The sequence below is a fragment of the Chaetodon auriga genome, chromosome 13, assembly GCF_051107435.1.
Source record: "Chaetodon auriga isolate fChaAug3 chromosome 13, fChaAug3.hap1, whole genome shotgun sequence".
In the NCBI taxonomy this organism is placed as follows: Eukaryota; Metazoa; Chordata; class Actinopteri; order Chaetodontiformes; family Chaetodontidae; genus Chaetodon; species Chaetodon auriga.
Genome location: NC_135086.1, coordinates 19,167,302 through 19,186,649, shown reverse-complemented (window position 1 = coordinate 19,186,649; position 19,348 = coordinate 19,167,302). Strand labels below are relative to the sequence as shown.

Sequence of the window (19,348 nt, the reverse complement as noted above, 5' to 3'; positions counted from 1 at the left end):
CCCCCCCACCCCATCCTGCATTAGGTTCTGTGTGCGCTGACTGCGATTTGCCATGGTCTAAACAAGGAGTGCCCTGACATGATTGAAATACATTATCTTCATTATTTTAATCATGTCTGTGTCACAAAGCAGTCCTAGGAGTTTAACTGCTTGTACATAGCGGTAAATAGAAGTATAGATCAGCTTTGACCTCTAATCAAGCTGCCGGTAGAAACAAAATTATTAACATATTCAGACCTCCTAACCCAAAAAACAAATCAATTTATTGAAATGCTTTTCAAGATAGATTTGATTAAGAAAGACGATTATATATAGAAACAAGTCTTTGCAAAACAGGTGGCTCTGGTCTAATTTGTTTGGGTGGCACCGGGGAGGTGTTTCACATCCTCAGTGATCCATTATCTGCAGTCTCTCTCTAACTTTGTCATACTGATTCTTTATACTGTAATTTCAACACGTTAGTTCACTCTACATACCAGTGGAGGAATGTTACTACTTACTTGAGTCTTTTCTTCTTCTCTAGCAATATTAATTTTCAGTGCCTCTCTCTTTTTTGTCTAGAATGTCCATATAAATAATAGATTTTTAATTTCCTATTTTGTATTTTATTCCCTTCTATCTCCTTTTATATATTCCTGATACTATTGGTGCTGCCTGTAACACCCTAATTAATAAAGTGTTAAAGTGTTACCTTATCTTTACTTGTTACTTTACAATCTTTTTTTTTTGTAAACAAAATAATGGAAATGAGCAAGCACAGCTGAGGTGATTAGCTGATTAACTGACTGACAGAACATTAATTGGGAACAATTTTGATAATCATTGAAATCATTCCTCATGCAGAAACATTTCATGGCTCCACCATCACAAATAGAAGGATTTGCTGCTTTTATTTTCAGTTACTTGAATAAATCTAATTTATTTCTAACAACTTTGAGGTTTGCCAGTTTAAGATCTAGCTGGGTGTGACGGCATTTCTCACTATTTAATGATTGTTTCCAAACCAAATAAGTCAATCGATAAGTGAATCAGCAGGCATGATGAAAGAGACGTTCGTGACTCCCGCTCCTCGACGCTCCGGTCTGGGTTTTCCATACCACCGGTCTACGCTCAAGAGTCCCGGCAGCAAAGATGGCGGCTGAGCGGCGTTGAGTCTTCTCCTTAATGAGTTACCAAATTTGTTATATTTGTCGAGTTTACAGCTGAGCGAAGAAACCGAGTCTATGCCGAGAAGCTCGTCTCGTGAAAGAAATGTTGTGAGACGACGAATAAAATCTTTTCTCAAAGAGTTAGCTCCTACAACTCGATAGTTTTTCGTTGTGGCGCTGGGTGTGCATCGCCGTAGCTAACTGGTCTGTATCGTCATTGTAAAATGGCTCCGGTGCAGATTGGGTCAGATGGGCAACTCGTCCCGCTTGGAGGTCCGGTTGTCTCGGGTCCACAGCCACCACCACCTGGGGCCCCAGCAACACAGGGGGTCCGACTGAGCCTGCTGATTGAATTTCTCTTACAGAGGACCTACCATGAAATTACCCTGCTGGCGGAACTGTAAGTAGCATGTTAGCGGTGTAGGCCTCAAAGCTAACAGGGCTAACCGGCGGGCTAATCAGCTAACGTTGGTAAACTCAGAGGATGCTCCTCTTCAGCCACTGAAATTAATGCTAGCGGGCTCATCAAGTTTGGACCAGTCTAGAAGTTATGAGATGCTTTCCATAATAACGGCAGGGATGATCTATTACAAAGTGGATAGCACGGATAACAACTGTTATATGAGGGGGCGTATTAGTAGACATCATTATGTCTGAAGATCCAGAAGTTGTAGCTAGTGGTTAGCTCAGGTGGTTGTTTACATTGGGTGTTAAATCTGTGGGACACCAAGTGGACCACTTGCATTAGTGTACTGTCTTAAAGCCTGTCTGTCTTTTCACAACACTTCAGTTTGCCATAATCAAAGCAGGTGCACAGAGTTTGGGCAGGTAAAGTGTTCTCTACTTTGAGAACGAGGACAATGGCAGTTATTAAGCATTTTAATGTTCTATTTCTTTTTCCTAGACTTCCCAGAAAAACGGACATGGAGAGGTATGTTGTTTTGGATGTAATTCTGAACGTCTTTATGCCCTCACGTCTTAAAACACTCATTCTGTTAAGTTGTTGTTTTGAAGTTTTGTACAACCATTAGCATCTTTTTTTTTGTTTTGTTTTGTGTGTTTTTTCCAGGAAAATAGAGATCGTCCAGTTTGCCAGTCGTACTCGACAGCTTTTTGTGCGTCTGCTAGCCTTAGTGAAGTGGGCAAGCAATGCAGGGAAAGTTGAAAAGTGTGCGGTACGTTGTGTATAATTTGACTTTCCTAGTATCACTATGTATTTTCGGATTTGATAATACACTACCTTGTGTCTCCATCAGACACTAATTAACTTAACCCTTTCCTCTCTACATCATGTCCAGATGATTTCCAGCTTCTTGGATCAGCAGACCATCTTGTTTGTGGATACAGCTGATAGGCTGGCGTCACTGGCCAGAGATGCCCTCGTTCATGCTCGTTTGCCCAGCTTTGCCATCCCCTTTGCCATCGATGTTCTCACCACGGGCTCATACCCACGCTTGCCCACATGTATACGAGTAAGTGTGTTAATCTTCCTTCCCTGCGCGCTAAGACTGCTAATCTATAGTCTTACATGGAAAAACAAGCTTGTGGCATTGAACAGTGTTCTCTCTTGTATGTTTGGTTTGGCAGCACAATTTTTTCTTTGTCCATTTGTGCAGGATAAGATCATTCCTCCCGACCCCATCACTAAGTCTGAGAAGCAGACCACCCTGAACCAGCTTAATCAGATTCTACGACACCGCCTTGTCACTACAGATTTACCACCCCAGCTTGCAAACCTCACAGTCGGTAAGCAAATAGTTTGCACCCACAGTGGTGTGTTTTAACTGGTAGCAAATCCCATAGCTTCGTTCATAGTTTGTTTTCAGCTGTATTGATAATGATCTTACATGTGTGTTTACTTGTGTGTGCATTTGTGTAGCGAATGGGCGTGTAAAGTTTCGTGTAGAAGGAGAATTTGAGGCCACTCTGACAGTGATGGGTGATGACCCTGATATTCCCTGGAGGCTTCTCAAGTTGGAGATTTTGGTGGAGGACAAAGAAACTGGAGGTAGGGCTTGCACTCATCCTGTTCTGCTGCACACCACAATGGGCACCGTTGACAAGCAGATTGACAATACACTTCACTGCTAATGTTTTCCCTTTTGCCACTCTTTACCCATTCCCCTCCCCCGCAATGTTGACAGATGGCCGAGCCTTGGTCCACAGTTTGCAGGTGAACTTCATCCACGAGTTGGTCCAGGCACGCCTGTGTGCAGATGAAAAACCTCTTCAGGATATGTACAACTGCTTGCGTATCCTTTCTCGGGCACACACACTTTGTGTATGTCCTGCACAAAACCACTTGGCTGTAGTCCCAGTCTGATGTGAACTACTGCAGTAGGGTGGGAGCGTGTGTTGGAGCATATAGAGTATTGACTGGTCAAGCAGATGCATGCGGCATTCCAATGAGAAACACAGCTGCAGAATTACATCCCTCTTAATGCTCTTTTTCCATTAATTCTCAAACAACACAACCGCCTTTTGTTACCAACAGGGAAAGGGCAGCACTGTTCTCACTACAACTTGTCACCCGAACAGGCCATTTGAAGTGTAATTGATCTTTTATGGAGATGTTTCCCACACCTGCACTACAAATAAAACAAAATGGATGCATTTTGTTTTATTTGTACAGGCTTTTGAAAAATCCCAGCTAAATTATATTTTCTACAGAATGAAGTGTACCATGGTGTCAGCATCACCTGACCACCTGACATTTGTATTGTCAGACGGTGACAATCGTGCCATTCATCTGGCTTTTGTTACCTGTACATATAGGAAGGGAAGGATTTGTTCTGATAAGACAGTCACTCATCAGCCTGTGGTAAAATGTAGAGAGAAACACAAGCTTATCGGCAATCATGCTAATATTAAAGACCCTAATCAAGCATGCGAGCTGAGCACGACTGTCCTTATCACAATGCTAATCAGTACATCTCTGCTCTGCCTTTCCCCCACCAACGCTAGCAGTGCAGCCTACCGTGTCAAAGAGCAGTCTGTGTTGGGCACAAATACCCCTTTTACCAACAAAGTGTATGTGTCTTGAGGATATGTGTGTGAGTGTGTGTTGAATGTTAATGGGAAGATGTGTATGGTACTTTATCTCTGTTCACCTGGACTTGGTATTTTCCCACACTGTGTCTTCTTTAACTGCACTGTCTCCAGATTCCTTCTGTCTGTCACTGCAGCTCGAGGTGCTCCACTCTCAGACTCTGATGCTGATCAGAGAACGATGGGGAGACCTGGTGCAGGAGGAGAGATACGTGCCGGCAAAATACCTCACACTCACTGTCTGGAAGTAAGACTTCATATATTGCCCTCACGTATATGGACAAGAACACTGTGTTCTTAAAAAAAACTACCAAAATTGAATGATGAGAGAAAGCTCTAAATGGCATTCATACAGTTTTTAATTCCTTCTGTCTGTCATAATTTTTCTTTGTTTTTCCAGCCAACAGGTTTTAGGGAGGAAAACAGGTACAGCGTCAGTACATAAAGTCACTATCAAGATTGATGAATCAGATGGATCTAAGCCATTGCAAATATCTCACGAGCCTCCTCTCCCTGCCTGTGACTCTAAATTAATGGAGAGAGCGATGAAAGTAAGCAGAATATAGTGTTTCTAATGAAGATGGTTTCAGTGTAAAATAAAGTATGACTTATTGTACAAATTTCGTACAGTTTAATAATGATTGTTTTCTCTCAATCATCCTTTAGATTGACCATTTGTCAGTGGAGAAGCTTTTGATTGACAGTGTGCATGCCCGGTCCCATCAGAAGCTGCAGGAGCTGAAGGCCATTCTGAAGGCCAGCAATCCCAGTGACAACTGTATGTGCTTACTCTGCTTTCTCATTGTTAACTGTTTAACACATTCTTGAGTATATATTGAGCAAATGCACAGAAATTAGTGCAGAGCCATTGTTTAGGACACAGAAGGTGTAATTTTAATCCTGAAACAATCTAATTAGGGGATTTTTGTGATCTTAATTATTATGAATTACATGGTGAAAATTCCCATTGGCTCATAGAGATGTATTGTCTCACACATCCTCTTTCACCTTCTGCCAATAATGCGACATAACCATGGTGGTATTCACACCTGTGTGTTTATTGCAGCGTTCATCGAGACTGCTTTACCCACACTCGTTATTCCAATACTTGAGCCCTGTGGTCGTTCAGAGTGCTTACACATTTTTGTGGACCTGCACTCTGGCATGTTCCAACCCATGTTGTACGGATTAGGTAAGTCATGGTGTTCATGCTGTGTTTATATAAGAGTTTGGATTTGTATTGCAATTATGTGGCTAGTAAAATATATACTTGTGGCTCTGCTGCTACTGTTTTGTATGCTCACCTCTGTGAACATGAACCATTGCTTTGTTGTCTCTCTAGATCAGTCCATGCTGGATGACATTGAAAAGACCATCAACGACGATATGAAGCGCATCATATCTTGGCTTCAACAGCTGAAGTAAGTCCACCTCCTCAGTTTTCAAATGGATTTGAACATGAAGTGCATGTTCACGGCGAGACAGTATTAAGTATTTTTCTGCACAGCGAATGATAGCAGAGGCAGTTCAGAGTCATCAGTCGAAGCAAGAGTCTGACGCCTGACTGTAGCTTGTCAAAACTGACTAATTGCAGTCAGTAGCAGTAGCTCTCAGTAGCAACACTTGGCTAAGCAGGTGGCAAGCTGGGTGTTGAGATGAATCGCTAGGACTCTCAATTGCCAGAGTCTTGCATGAGTAAACAGTGTGAATGCGGTGAGAAAGAGCATGAGCTAAGAACCCTTGACTTTGTGTAACACAGAGTATTTCTTTCTCTCTGGCAAGGTTCTGGTTGGGGGAGCAGCGCTGTCGACAGTCTGTGAAACACCTTCCTACTCTGTGTACTGATGTCCTGCACCTATCCAACTCGGCTTCTCACCCTGTTGGCAACTTGTCCAAACACAAACTCTTCATTAAACTCACACGTCTTCCGCAGTACTACATTGTGAGTTCCTCAACCAATGCGTTCCTGAACAGGGCTAAACCAAAGTGACTCCACTACAAAAATAAAAAAGTTCCAGTCTGCTTTAATTTCCTCCCTCTAATTGTCCATCTTGGACATTTCCAATTCCTCTCCTCATCTATTTTCTGTAGGTGGTGGAAATGCTCGAAGTGCCTAGCAGTCCCACAGCGTTGCAGTACAAGTACTCTTTCCTGTCCGTGTCTCAGTTGGAAGGAGAGGACGGGCCCATGTGTGCACAGCTCCTGCAGCATTTCAAACCCAACCTGGAACACCTTGTCCAGGATGCGACAACGGGGAGGGGGGCCCGACCTGGCACTAAGAGAAAGGTAGTCAGTGCTACAGTATTTATGCACCAAATGTTCATATGTATATTTCTTCATACATTTTTTGTAAAGGCATACTATGATAAAATTTCAGAATTTATGTTTTAAGCCTAATATTACAAATTGCTCTGCCCCTGGTGTAACCCTGCCAGCTATGTACATGTGTAGGTTGCATTGCTACAGCATAACTACATAATGTGCACATTTTGAATGTGAGACAAGCCACCATGAAGAAAATACACATGCTCAGCTGGATAAACTAAACTAAAAAGATGTGCTTCAATGTGCAATTTGTTTTTGCCTCTTGCTCTGTAGATATCTGGGGACCAGGGGGACCCGGAGCCAAAGAAGCCGAAGCGGTCTGGAGAAATGTGTGCCTTCAACAAGGAGCTGGCTCACCTAGTAGCAATGTGTGACACCAACATGCCTTTCATTGGCCTCAGAACAGAGGTAAGTCACAATGTTTGAGACAGTTCATCATCAGTCATAGATGTGTCCTGAAGACATGAAGCATGGCAATCCCAGAGCTGTGTTTCCTGGGTAATGCAGTCTGTCTGTTTGTCTTTGAGCAGCTGTCCAACATGGAGATCCCAAACCAAGGCGTCCAAGTGGAGGGGGATGGCAGCAGTCATGCGATACGTCTACTGAAGTAATACGCCAAAGCACACATGCATAAACACATGCACACACAATGACAGCCAAATATAATTTGTATGTTAAACTTTGCCAAGCCCATTGTGACTGTACATTGTAATTGTTTTGTCCTGCAGGATTCCTCCCTGTAAAGGTGTAGGAGAGGAGACCAGGAAAGCTTTAGAGCGTTCTCTACTGGACTGCACCTTCCGGCTGCAGGGCAGGAACAACCGAACGTGGGTGGCTGAACTGGTGCTGGCCAACTGCCCTCTCAACAGCACACACAGCAAAGAGCAAGGTACAAACCTCGTACATATTGTTCTAAGTCCATCAGTAAAACTTAACACTTAATTATTTACCTTGATTTATCCAGAAAAAAATCTTAAAAATGTTATCCTTTCAGAAATCCTGAATCAAACTAAGAGTAGAGCAAAGCCGTCAAATTAATACAGCCAACACATACACTATGATATAATAAATATTCAGTATAGCAAATTTAGCACTTGACTATAACATTCTAAAAACATAGTATGCAAAAAAAACTGTCATCATTTTTCATAGAATGTCTTACATTAAATATAAAAAATGTAAAATATTAAAAATAAAATGAAAATATGGTCTTCATGTTTACATAGAAATGTCTGTATCTGCTTTGTGGCCCAGTGTCTTAACAAACCCGTCTGTTCCCTCTATTAGCCTCCACGCGGCATGTGTATCTGACCTATGAGAACCCTCTATCGGAGCCGGTGGGCGGGCGGAAGGTGGTAGAGATGTTTCTTAATGACTGGAGTGCCATCAGTCAGCTCTACCAGTGTGTCCTCAACTTCTCTCGTGCACTGCCAGGTACATGCATCATCATCTGTAATGCAAACTTTGCGCTGACATATAAGTACATGACTTGTGTTGGTCTTGGATGACAGTCTGCTCATCTTCAGTCAGTCAGTATGTTAGCAGTCATTTGCTCTCAGTGTTTGGATTGAAATGAAGGTGATACATGTATTTTCAAAGTGAGACAAACATTTTCTTATTATTCACAGAAATACATAGTTACAGGGAGTTAAGGCTTGCACTCATCAGGTTCACTTAGTGTTGAGTTAGTGCTTGACAAAAGAAACACACCCATCTAAGACAGCTGCACGTTGATTGCTTCCCCCCTTCCCAGAGATGCCATCTTACTTGAGCCTGTTCTCAGAGGTGCGGCTGTATAACTACCGCAAGCTGGTCCTGTGCTACGGCACCACCAAGGGCAGCTCCGTCACCATCCAGTGGAATTCTGGGAGCCAGCGTTTCCACCTTGCCCTGGGCACTGTGGGGCCGAACTCTGGCTGCTCTAACTGCCACAATATCATCCTTCATCAGCTACAGGAGATGTTCAACAAGAGTCCAAATGTGATGCAGCTGCTGCAGGTACGTAGGAGCACAATTCTGAAAACTGCATTTGTTTGATCAAGTCAGAATTTCAAGTGGCTTTTAAGATTCCTGTCAAATGTGTTCACTTAACCTTCATGTGTTGAACTACTTGGTAAATGGGCCTTAATATCAGTGGGTAATTCAAGTGTAGTGGCGGACAGCACAAAGTATGCTGCATGCTTTTCCTTAAATTTTCTAGCATTCTATGTTTTGTTCATGCTTCTCACTCGGCTCAGAAAATACTTGCAAACATTGCTTCTATGATCTCTATTTCTCTAATCACACACCATCTACTTTACTTAAGTGTTCTGTGTAATGTCCTGGGTAACGTTTCTATTCATCATCTTCCTCAGGTGCTTTCTGACACACAGGCCCCTCTGAATGCAATCAACAAGCTACCAACAGTGCCCATGCTGGGCCTGACCCAGCGCACCAACACTGCCTACCAGTGCTTCTCCATCCTACCCCAGTCGGCCACACACATCCGCCTGGCGTTCCGAAACATGTACTGCATTGACATCTACTGCCGCAGCCGTGGCGTGGTAGCCATCAGAGATGGAGCCTACAGTCTTTTTGACAACACTAAGATCGTAGAGGGCTTCCACCCAGCTCCTGGGCTCAAGGTAAATATTGTGACCTGTTGATATGAACTAAAGGTTCAACATTTTTGGAAGTGCGCTTGCTCTCTTTTGAAGAGTTTGATTAGATACCAAGGTCATGTCTGGACAGTAAATACAAAGTGAAGCTTCTGCCGGCAGCCAGTTATCTTAGCACAGTATAAAGACCCTCCATGTCCAGTCTTTATGCTGAGCTAAGGTAACTACGTCGTCATCACTCTAGTGTGAAAAGTTGTTAAAATTCTGTCGAACTTGAAGAGTCTTTTCAGCACACACACTGAAGTACGTGTAATGCAGATAGTACAGTTTCCTGATTAACAACTTCAGTGTTTCTGGTCCAGCTTTTTACAAATACATTCTAAATTCTGTCCTTCTAATCTTTCCCCTGTGTAGACATTCCTGAACATGTTTGTAGACAGTAATCAGGATGCTCGTAGACGCTCTGTCAATGAAGACGATAACCCACCCTCGCCAGTGGGTGTGGACGTGATGGACAGTCTGATGACCCAGTTTCAGCAGCAGCCACAGCCAATGAGAGGGGGTGTGGGAGGTGTCTATCCTCCCCTTACATCACCACCACCAAATTACCATGCTAATGTAACTCCCTCTCCGTCCATGATGCCCACCCAGTCACCAGGTAATGGCAAGCTTGGTACTCTGTGTTTGTCCAAGTATGTGTGAGTGAATGATATCCTGTATTGTTTGCATCATCCGAGCTTGTCGAGCTGCCATACAGGATTTTCAACCAACAGTTCATTGTTTCTGAAGATATCACATTGCTGTCATGATCTTCCCTGCTGACTTATGTGTACATATTTGTCACAAGAGCAAGTTGTGTGACTGTCACCGAGGAAGAGGAAGAGCCAACCATGTGTGCCCATTTTAATTTTGTGAAACCATGAGATCAATTTGTGTTTCTCATGCAACATACACACACCTCACAGCCAAGAGGGAACAAAGCATGCATTTAGTCCTGCTCTTTCCATTCCTCTCCATCTCAGCCCACCAGCCAGAGGCTGCAGCCCTTCCGCCCTGCTTTAGCACGTGTGTACGAGTGTGTGTGCTCGCGTGTGTGTAAGGAGCACTTGTCAACCTCAGAGTCTGACGAGCCATTTGGTATGTGTGTGTGTGTGTTTGTGCGCGCAGGGAACATCCATGCCTCTGGCTCCCCTAGTGGAGCTCTGAGGGCACCCTCTCCTTTCGGGCCCACCCCGTCTCCGTCTTCTCTGGGCATAGCCATGGGCCAGACCAGCTTTGCCAGTCCCCACGGTAAGCAGCAGGGTGGCCCTAAATGCTGGCCTGGTGGTAATTCTGGTCTGCTGGCCAAGGGCTGAAACGGGCTGAACTGAACGTCCTCACTGGGCACTTCCAGGCTGCAGACATTAGCAAGCATATGACAAATGGCCTGTGGTTAGTGGGCACTCAGTGGTGTATTCATCTGACTGTTTATTGGTTTAAATAAGTGTTTTGTTGCTGATGGCTGTCTCTCCCTCACCCTAGGTGCTCTGGACCCCAGTTCTCCCTACGCCATGGTGTCTCCTAGCCATAGGGGCCAGTGGCCAGGCTCACCCCAGGTCTCAGGGCCTTCTCCTGGGGCAAGGATCCATGGGATGTCCCCTGGTAACCCATCGCTGCACTCACCTATCCCAGACCCCCATTCTCCACGTGCTGGGACCAGTAAGTGTTTTTATCTTGGTGTTACTTCATCGATATTGAAATCCCCTTTTCTATTGTTATTATCATTATTATTATTGTGACCAGGATTTTTTTTTTTTTTTGAAATAATCAGTAATAAGCTTGTCTCTCTCTCTGTCTCTGGTCTAGGTTCACAAGTCATGCCTACCAGTATGCCTCCACCCCGCAAGCTACCTCAGCGCCCCTGGGCTGCCTCCATTCCTACCATCCTCACCCACAATGCCTTGCATGTGCTTCTGCTCCCCTCACCCACTCCCTGCTTGGTGCCAGGCCTGGCAGGAAGCTACCTCTGCTCACCGCTGGAGCGCTTTCTGGGTTCAGTTATCATGAGACGACACCTACAGAGAATCATCCAGCAGGAGGCCAACGTGAGTGTTGCACAAAATATCCTGATTCGGTGGTGGACACTCATGTGTTCCTAACTTCCCCTCCTCTGTCAACTCTCCTCCAGTTATCTATTGTGAACTCTAATGAACCGGGGGTGATCATGTTCAAGACGGACGTGCTCAAGTGCCGGGTGGCTCTCAACCCAAAGAACTACCAGACGCTGCAGCTCAAAGTCACTCCAGAAAACACTGGTCCCTGGTCTCAGGAGGAGCTTCAGGTGCTGGAGAAGTTCTTTGAGACGCGGGTAAGTACAAACAGTGTTTATGTACATACATAGTTCAGAGTTTGACCCGTACATGAATAAAAGTATTTTGTATTTGTTTGAACTGATCATGATTGAAAATATTGTACTATATTAGAAACATTTAAACCTCATAGGAACACATGCCTGCACTCATGTTTTTATTCCTCTGAGCCATCTCCTGTCCTCCTCTGTCTAGGTTGCTGGTCCTCCCTTCAAATACAACACTCTGAATGCCTTCACCAAGCTGCTGGGGGCGCCCACTAACATCCTTAGGGACTGCGTGCGCATCATGAAGCTCGAACTGGTGGGTAGCTGTTTGTTTAATGCAGTTGTTACATACATGTATTGAATCGTGATTGTGTCTGAGCCTCATCTATGAAATATGTTCAATATATGTTTTTCCACAAAATGTAGAAAATGACTTGAAAATTGCTGAACATCACCTCTACACACTTGTTACTACACTTGTTACAAAATACAAATTCAAGAATTTCTGAATATGCAAACTGAGTATCTTGATTCATTTTCCCACTTTTATATAAACATTTCCATTGCCTCTGTCTTTCTTTGCAGTTCCCTGACCAGGCTCAACAGCTGAAGTGGAATGTCCAGTTCTGTCTCACCATCCCTCCCAGCGCTCCCCCCATTGCCCCTCCTGGAACCATCGCTGTGGTGCTCAAATCCAAGATGCTCTTCTTTGTAAGTCTTAGTAGAACCTCGCCGTTAGCGCTTCACAGTCAGGACACAAGTTGTATACCTGTGTGGCATCATTTGAAACGCTAAGACCAACTTGCCCCCGTGTGTTTGGTCTCTTTTGCCTCACAGTTGCAGCTGACCCAGCGTATCCCAGTGCCCCAGGAGCCAGTGAGCATTATTGTGCCCATTGTGTACGACATGGCCACAGGCCTCACTCAGCAGGCCGACATCCCCCGGCAGCACAGCTCGTCAGGGGCCGCAGCACTAATGGTCTCTAACATCCTTAAGAGGTTCAATGAACTGCACCCCGCCAGACAGGGTGAGACTAGAAGAATGCTGAATAATTTACCGCACTGAAAAACTGGTATCAACCGAACGTTTGGTTTTTATCTCTTCATGAAAAATGCCTTTGCTAACTTATTTTTCTATCTTTCTCTCAGGTGAGTGTACGATATTTGCTTCTGTTCATGAGCTGATGGCCAACCTCACTCTACCCCCCGGCACCCGCCAGTAGAAACAACTAATTCAGAGCCAGCACTGGAGCTCAGCTGGATTCCCTTTGAGGCCGAGGATGGAGAAACAAGAAGAAAAAGAGAGAAGCAACTATGGTCCCAAGATGTCAAACTGCAGCATGCATCCTCTCTGCATCAGCCACTGGACTGTTGACCTGATGTATAATTGCTGTTCTGAATAGGGTTAATGTACAGTTGTTTGTGGGAGGGGTTGATGCAAAAGGATATAAATGTTATTTTTTTCCTCCAGGTGCACTTGTAAACAAGATTATCTATTGAAATTAAGGTTGTTTACGAAAATATGTACATTGTTGTATATTTGAGCGTTGAAAAGAATCAGGTGAGTGTGAGTTTTGCTAGAGAAATGTCTTTTTTTTTCCCTTTTCCTTCTTTCTTTTTATAACACAAGACTATTATTATAGCATCAGGAGATATATTACCTAGCACACTATTTAAATGTTATCTTGCCTTTACATCCTCTGCGTTTTTATTTGAACCTTTTCACTTTGGATACTGTAAAACTGTGACGAACTTTATAAGCCAGTTGTATTTTATTAAGACCTATTTTGAGTCCTCATGGAAGGATTTGCGACATTGTGTCTGACTTTACTATTTAATAAACCAAGCCCAGAGTTGGTTTGTGCTTTGAGGATCTTCCACTGGCAGTGCAGCAATGGTCAGGTCATTTCCTCCATTGAAAGTATCAATACCATGCCATAAAATACATACACATAAAGTATCACAAAGTAAATACTCTTCATGCAAAATTGCCCGTCTATCTGTCCATCTGTGCTGAAAAATGTCCTTTTTTTTCAGTTTTTGTTGGTGCATTAATATATAATTGGTGCTTTAACCAGTAGCTGTGGTGAATAAGCTGTTACTTTGATAAGGAAATAATCATTTGATGTAATTGTCCAGTGAAAATGTCAATCGTTCCCTAGTTCCAGCTTCTCCAAAGTGATTGGAAATGGCATATTTCTGCGTTTTGGACTGTAAGCTGTCACTGTGACTTTTCAATGTTTTTTGACAGTATATAGACCAAACAATTGAGAAAATAAATCAGCAGATTAGTCAGCAATGAAAATTACCATAGTTAGAAGAATGTAGTGGACTGAAAGTCACAGTATTTAGTATAAAATGAAAATCCTTAAGTAGGCCTACGATTACCTGAGAATTGTACTGAAATACAGCACTGAGGTAAACGTACTTATTTAATTTCCACCACTTAATTTTGTGTGTTTACTTGTTAGTCCTGGATCAAACCTGTGGAGAACACCTCTGCTTTAAGGCAGCATCCTCACCAAGTGATGCTCCCAGCCTCATCTCTAAAACATGACATCATTCACAAAGGCCAGTTCTCAGTGTGTGTGTGTGTGTGTGTGTGTGTGTGTGTGTGTGTGAGGGGCGTTCAAAACTGCAAATCGCAGATTGTGACTGCACGGCTGCTGTTGCTAAAGGCGTGGGCATTGTTCGTCTTTTTCAGAGTGTGTGTGTGTGTATGTTTTCCAATCGAGCTTTCAGCAGCTCCATGGATCATCCGGAGGAAGAGGGTGTTCTCTCCACCTTGCGGCTGCGTGTGAGCATCGTCACCTGCAAGGAAACGACGAATTACGGATAAAGAAACATTCTGTCGGCTTTTATTCGCCCCGCCTGAACGACGGACACTCGAACGCACCCTCTGCGATACATAGCTCCGACCAAATGCGATCAAACAAACAAACAGACAACTATCTATTGTTCTCTAGCCTCAACTAGGCTGCTGCCTTTGCCTTCCTATGGCTCGTACCAGCGGGACGCATTCAGGAGAGCAGTGAGGTAATCACCGCCGGGTCCAGTCAGACATGGCAGTGAGCGCGTCAGAGCCGCTCTGTCAGCCGTGCGCTTACCACGAAGCTTTCAAAGGTAAGTCCCATCATGGCACACTCTTTTATGTCAGGTGGTGGCAGCGTTTTGTTGAAGTCTTTCTGCTGTTTTAATGAAATGGCATCTTGGGAGCAGCGCGCCCCGCAGGGACGGGCTCATCTCAGCGCACTAACCACTCCCCTCCGGTCCACTCAGTCCTGAATCTCCGTCCTCCCGTGGACCTGTGGCACAGGTGGCACAGGCGCGATGTTTCATGGGCTGGAGAGGTGTGTTTATGAGGGTGTGAGGGGGCAGATGTCAGACAGGCCTGCTGATTTGGCTGCTGTGTGCTCAGTGGAGTTGCAGGTGAAGAGACCGCTGATGCCTGTCCAGCTGAGTCCAGAGCAGGTGGGAGTGGAGATGTTGTGTCTTTGTGGGCAACTGGACCTTCTCATCAGGGCGCAGATGCAGCAGGTAGGGTGACCTGAGCCCTGCGTGCGTCACTTCCACCACCAGACCTCACGTTCATCTCCTCCACTTTCTCCGCGGTCTTCATCAGGTCCCTGTCTGACTGACTGTCAAATGAAATTAAAGTAAAAGTCAAGAATCGAGAACTAATCAGCTTCTTCCTGTAGCTACATCTCCATCAGCTGAACCACAGCAAACGAACAGTCATGTCGGAAGTGTAATGCATCAACTAATGCACCACACATACCCTTTAAACGAGAGTTAATCAGCACTGGGTGTGCATTAATCATATCTGATCATGTGGGCCATGAATCTTGTTACAGGAGGATGACAGACATGCACTTCACAGTGGGCTGATGCACAAACTGATGTCCACACGACTACTATTAGGACGTGCACGTGCATTTCCCACCAGTTTCACTTCAGCAGTTTTTCTTTAGTTGTAAACAAAATAAAACCTTTGTGTACATTTGTAACATAATTTCCATCAAAGTGCATGAATGGAAGCCCATAAAAAAAAAATCATACTTCAGCAAAACAAATGAAAGGAACACCTCAACTTGTTGAACATTAACATCTTAAACATATGTCTCAATATCCCAACAAACTATTGTTTATACATGTGCAGTCTGTCCTGTTGTTGCTCCTCCTTTTTTTCTGTGGCATTAATCGTAGTTTCTATGGGACAGTTCCAGGAGCAGTTAGGACAAGGCTGTAGCCCGGAGGAGTCAGACACTTTCCAGGCCCAAGGTCAGTGTGGCAAAGTGTTTGGTTTGATTTGGATAAGCTTCTGTATGATTTTTTTGTCCTGTTTTCTTTAAGGATCAGAGATTCTTGACCAGATGCTGCAGTGCCTTGAACATCTACCAAAGCCTATGCCACAGCTGGAGGTATCACATCTAACAATACTGTCCAAACAAAACTGCATGCCATGTAATAGCAGAGCACTCACTTCACATATTTCCCTAAAAAAGAACTCGAGCTAAGACAATGTAAGTGCTGCATGTTGTACCATTGATCCGAGGGTTTATGTGTTTCCTCAGGACTACCTGGACATGGTGGGTCTGTCAGCAATGTTCCCTCGTGTGGAGGTGTTCCTCATTCAAGGCAGCCCAGTGGACATGCTGGAGAGGCCGCCAATGGACGGTAAGAGATCCAGCTGATCCAGCTTCCTCCCCAGCCAGGAGGACGGAGCATGTTTCAGTCTCTTACTGTTTTTGAAGACAGACTTGATCGGGAACGAAATGAATAAAACAGCTTGTTTGTAATACTTTGCAGATTAAGATTTTACATGGAATTGTCTTATAACATATGATGCGTTGTTATACAGCAGATTAAATTACCCTTTAGCTTATAAAGTATTTAACACTGGCTCCATCTTGACAGTCCATATCTTTACATATTAATGCATTAGTATTACTAAGTGCAATAAAACACTGATAGGAGCTATTATTCCACACTATGAGCACTTTTGATACTTTAAATACATTTTTCTGATAACACCTCAGTACGTTTACTCAAGTAGGATTTTGAATTCGATTTAGAGCTTTTATTTCTGATGAACTTTACATATTTTCTAATACACTTAAATATTTCTCCTTTTACTGAAGGAGCTAAATGTCCTTCCATCACGGGTTATAGCAAGATGAAAATGTGTGTTCTCTCCGCACTTTCATATTCATTTGGTTGCCTTTGAAACAATAACAATAATGAAGAAGAGGTGCTGATGCTTCTTCTGCAGAATACTTCTTCCACATTGCCAGACTGAACCAGCTCCTGGTGCTGAGTCAACAGCTAGAAGAAGATATCAGGCACCTTGGAAGTCATAAATACATCGCCCACCAGCTCTCGGTTATATATGTAAGGAGAATAAACCACATGTACCACTTTCAGCATCACCTTCAGCTTTTTTTGTTCTATTATGCATCAACCTCTGTGTTTTCATTCCACTGTGTAAATTGTGCACTTTTAAACATTTTTTTTTTTTTTTTTTTTGCAGCAAGTCATCAGCTCTTTCAGAGGAATTCAGGCTTTCTCTGAAATAAAGAAAGATATTGAGGCCAACTTCAAACAGATGAAACAGTGTCTGGTGGTGGAGGAAGGCTCCAGGCATGAACCTCAGCTGGCTGCTCAGTACATCAACTGGTGAGTTCAAATCCAATGTTAAGCTGGCAGAGATGATGACTAACGCAGCAGCGGCCTGATAACAACCATATGCTGTTCTCCGTGTAGGATATTAGAAATAACTCAAAGCTTGACCTCAGTGGTGTTGTCACTGCCGGAGGAGCTGACAGACGACCTTCACCAGGCCGTGACCTTCATATCACACTTCCTGTCCTGACTCGTCCTGACAAACGCGTCTGTGTCTGCGCATCCCGACGCTCCAGGTCTCTCCAGGAGTCTCCTGCTTCTAAATGAACTGATGTTATGACTGGAAAGGTGCTACACAACTTGATCCAGCTGATTGACGGTGGGATTGGAGAGCCTACTTAATTTCTGAATCATGTAGGTTTTTATATCGTCCTCCTGAATGTGGCACATATTAGTACCTGTAGTGAGTCGGTGGTTTGGAAATGAATGTACGTTTGTTGAATTGCTCCTTGCACTACTGTTCTCTCTTTTTTTAGTTTAAGGTGGAAAAATACAATTGAATGCAAAAGGGAACTATGTTTGCTTTCTTTCTGTTATGGGATTGTGTTTGTCCCCCACTTCAGACATGTTTGATATCCAAGAATGGACCTTTAGGGCAGACATTGTGACTTGTCATGGCAGGTAAAGCACAGGAGCAACTACCTGCAAATAAGCTAAAAACACCCTCTATAAAGGTTATTGATACTTAGATAAAGTAAACTGAAAATGTATTTATTGTATAGTCAAATGCTACATGGCTCACTGTCATGGCTCACTGGGACTCCTACAGAACAGAGCCGTTGTTAATACTATTGATAACACCTCTGCCTTTCCAACTGTTACATCGTTTAGTGTGTTTCTGTTATTGTGTGACTTTATTAAATCTGAGCTAACATTTTAAAAGACAGAAGTCACACAATAACAGGCAATCTGACTGATTGAGGCACTACAACTCCTGTGTCCTGTGAGGTAAAATTACTGCTTCTGTCAAAGGAGTCTGGTGGCTCTGAAGGGAGCACAGATGATATCACAGCTTCAGTTCCTGTCTGATGGTGAGGTAAAGTAACAATATTCCAAATACAGTGCACACTTAAACTGATATTGATTTCTTTTAGGTGGGCCTTTCTGTAGGTGACTAAAATACATTTTACAGCAGTACATCACATAGCTTCATACACCAGGACTCCAGCTGTCTCTATAAACTGGGGCCGTGCAGAACAACATCTACAGTGACTATGGATAAGTACCTCCAACAACCCTGTTTCAAAAACCTGAATTATCCCTTTAATTAGGCAGCAAGTGTTTTCTAAACAAATGCCTAAACCTGCTAGGTGCAATATGATTAATTACCAGTTTGGCAAAGAAGGCGCGTGTGCAGCAGGCCTCTGGCCATCGAGGAGCCAAAGGCTCCAGGTTTACTGTGTGGCAGTAAGTTTGTGGTAATCTAATTTAATTTGTTCTGTATAGACTGAAGTGATTCAGAAACATTACCTGATCTTCAGGCCCCACCTTGTAGAGGTGCACCAAGTTAATATCTAGTTTTAAGGCCTTTGTTTTTTCAGTTTATATTGTTTATATGGTGCATGTTCCAGCATAGATTAATGCTTAATCAAATTAGCACAAATCCTGATTAATTACAAATGAACACTTACACAATGCACACCTCGTTTTGCCTGGTGGGTTAATTCAGCCCTGGTTAGATATACACAGGCCATATTAGCCTGCATCGGGGTCCCAGGACATAATGAGCTTCTGGGCCCCGATGAACCCCTTGTATCTCCGTCTCCCCCTGCATAATAACATATCCCTATTTTGGAGACTACACAGTCGGAGGTTCGCTGTGTGGTAATTTGATAAAACACAAATTAATTTAGGAATATACACCATATAAGCACAGTACCAGCACCATTATCAGTCTCAGTATGTTTTAACTAGATTTTAATGTAGATCCACTGCTTCAGGATTTGTTAACAAACAGAATCCACCTGAAAACCCCAAATAAAATTGTACAGTACAAGTGCAGATTTCCATATTCCCAAACAAATGTTATGATTCATGACATTAAACAAACCACATCATGAACACTGGGCTTCTGGGGGCCCTGGAGGAAGCAGCTCATTACCTCCTTTGCTTGGCTGGTACTCAAACCCAGCCTGTGCTGGAAATCACTCCATTTATCCAAGAACTGAACTAGTACAAATGAGATACTTTCACTTTACTTGAGTATTTCCTTCT

General features: G+C 43.5%; 2 protein-coding genes across 5 annotated transcripts; both read left to right on the top strand.

The window, feature by feature from the left end:
- Positions 1-1,108: 1,108 nt before the first annotated feature.
- On the top strand, positions 1,109-13,343 carry med14 (mediator complex subunit 14). 3 transcript variants are annotated; one of them, XM_076746803.1, is made up of 29 exons: positions 1,109-1,548; positions 2,053-2,079; positions 2,218-2,323; positions 2,447-2,620; positions 2,765-2,894; positions 3,028-3,156; positions 3,293-3,400; positions 4,311-4,443; positions 4,597-4,747; positions 4,863-4,974; positions 5,263-5,388; positions 5,539-5,617; positions 5,979-6,138; positions 6,288-6,482; positions 6,795-6,929; positions 7,052-7,128; positions 7,250-7,410; positions 7,809-7,955; positions 8,275-8,519; positions 8,876-9,145; positions 9,533-9,776; positions 10,286-10,408; positions 10,640-10,816; positions 10,964-11,202; positions 11,286-11,465; positions 11,662-11,769; positions 12,039-12,164; positions 12,291-12,480; positions 12,602-13,343. In XM_076746803.1, the coding sequence occupies exons 1-29, from the start codon at positions 1,373-1,375 to the stop codon at positions 12,673-12,675; spliced, it is 4,302 nt and encodes a 1,433-aa protein (XP_076602918.1). In that variant the 5' UTR covers positions 1,109-1,372; the 3' UTR covers positions 12,676-13,343. The 3 variants fall into 3 exon arrangements, with proteins under 3 accessions (XP_076602918.1, XP_076602920.1, XP_076602919.1); XM_076746804.1 differs by having other exon boundaries at positions 1,224-1,548; positions 8,305-8,519; XM_076746805.1 differs by lacking the exon at positions 10,286-10,408 and having other exon boundaries at positions 1,125-1,548.
- A 691-nt stretch (positions 13,344-14,034) lies between these two features.
- LOC143330323 (uncharacterized) lies at positions 14,035-17,647 on the top strand. 2 transcript variants are annotated; one of them, XM_076746807.1, is made up of 8 exons: positions 14,035-14,575; positions 14,871-14,989; positions 15,673-15,733; positions 15,806-15,873; positions 16,027-16,129; positions 16,725-16,843; positions 16,983-17,128; positions 17,216-17,647. In XM_076746807.1, the coding sequence occupies exons 1-8, from the start codon at positions 14,515-14,517 to the stop codon at positions 17,322-17,324; spliced, it is 786 nt and encodes a 261-aa protein (XP_076602922.1). In that variant the 5' UTR covers positions 14,035-14,514; the 3' UTR covers positions 17,325-17,647. The 2 variants fall into 2 exon arrangements, with proteins under 2 accessions (XP_076602922.1, XP_076602921.1); XM_076746806.1 differs by lacking the exon at positions 14,035-14,575 and having other exon boundaries at positions 14,649-14,989.
- The last annotated feature ends 1,701 nt before the right edge of the window (positions 17,648-19,348 follow it).

What these genes read in the sequence shown, in the direction of transcription:
- LOC143330323 (XM_076746806.1), top strand. Translation starts at nt 14,783, where the DNA reads ATGTTTCATGGGCTGGAGAGGTGTGTTTATGAGGGTGTGAGGGGGCAG. An exon ending in AGCCTATGCCACAGCTGGAG is followed by an intron (nt 15,874 to 16,026) that starts GTATCACATCTA and finishes GTGTTTCCTCAG; the next exon opens with GACTACCTGGACATGGTGGG. An exon ending in ACCAGCTCTCGGTTATATAT is followed by an intron (nt 16,844 to 16,982) that starts GTAAGGAGAATA and finishes TTTTTTTTGCAG; the next exon opens with CAAGTCATCAGCTCTTTCAG.
- med14 (XM_076746803.1), top strand. Translation starts at nt 1,373, where the DNA reads ATGGCTCCGGTGCAGATTGGGTCAGATGGGCAACTCGTCCCGCTTGGA. An exon ending in ACCCATGTTGTACGGATTAG is followed by an intron (nt 5,389 to 5,538) that starts GTAAGTCATGGT and finishes TTGTCTCTCTAG; the next exon opens with ATCAGTCCATGCTGGATGAC. An exon ending in GACCTGGCACTAAGAGAAAG is followed by an intron (nt 6,483 to 6,794) that starts GTAGTCAGTGCT and finishes CTTGCTCTGTAG; the next exon opens with ATATCTGGGGACCAGGGGGA.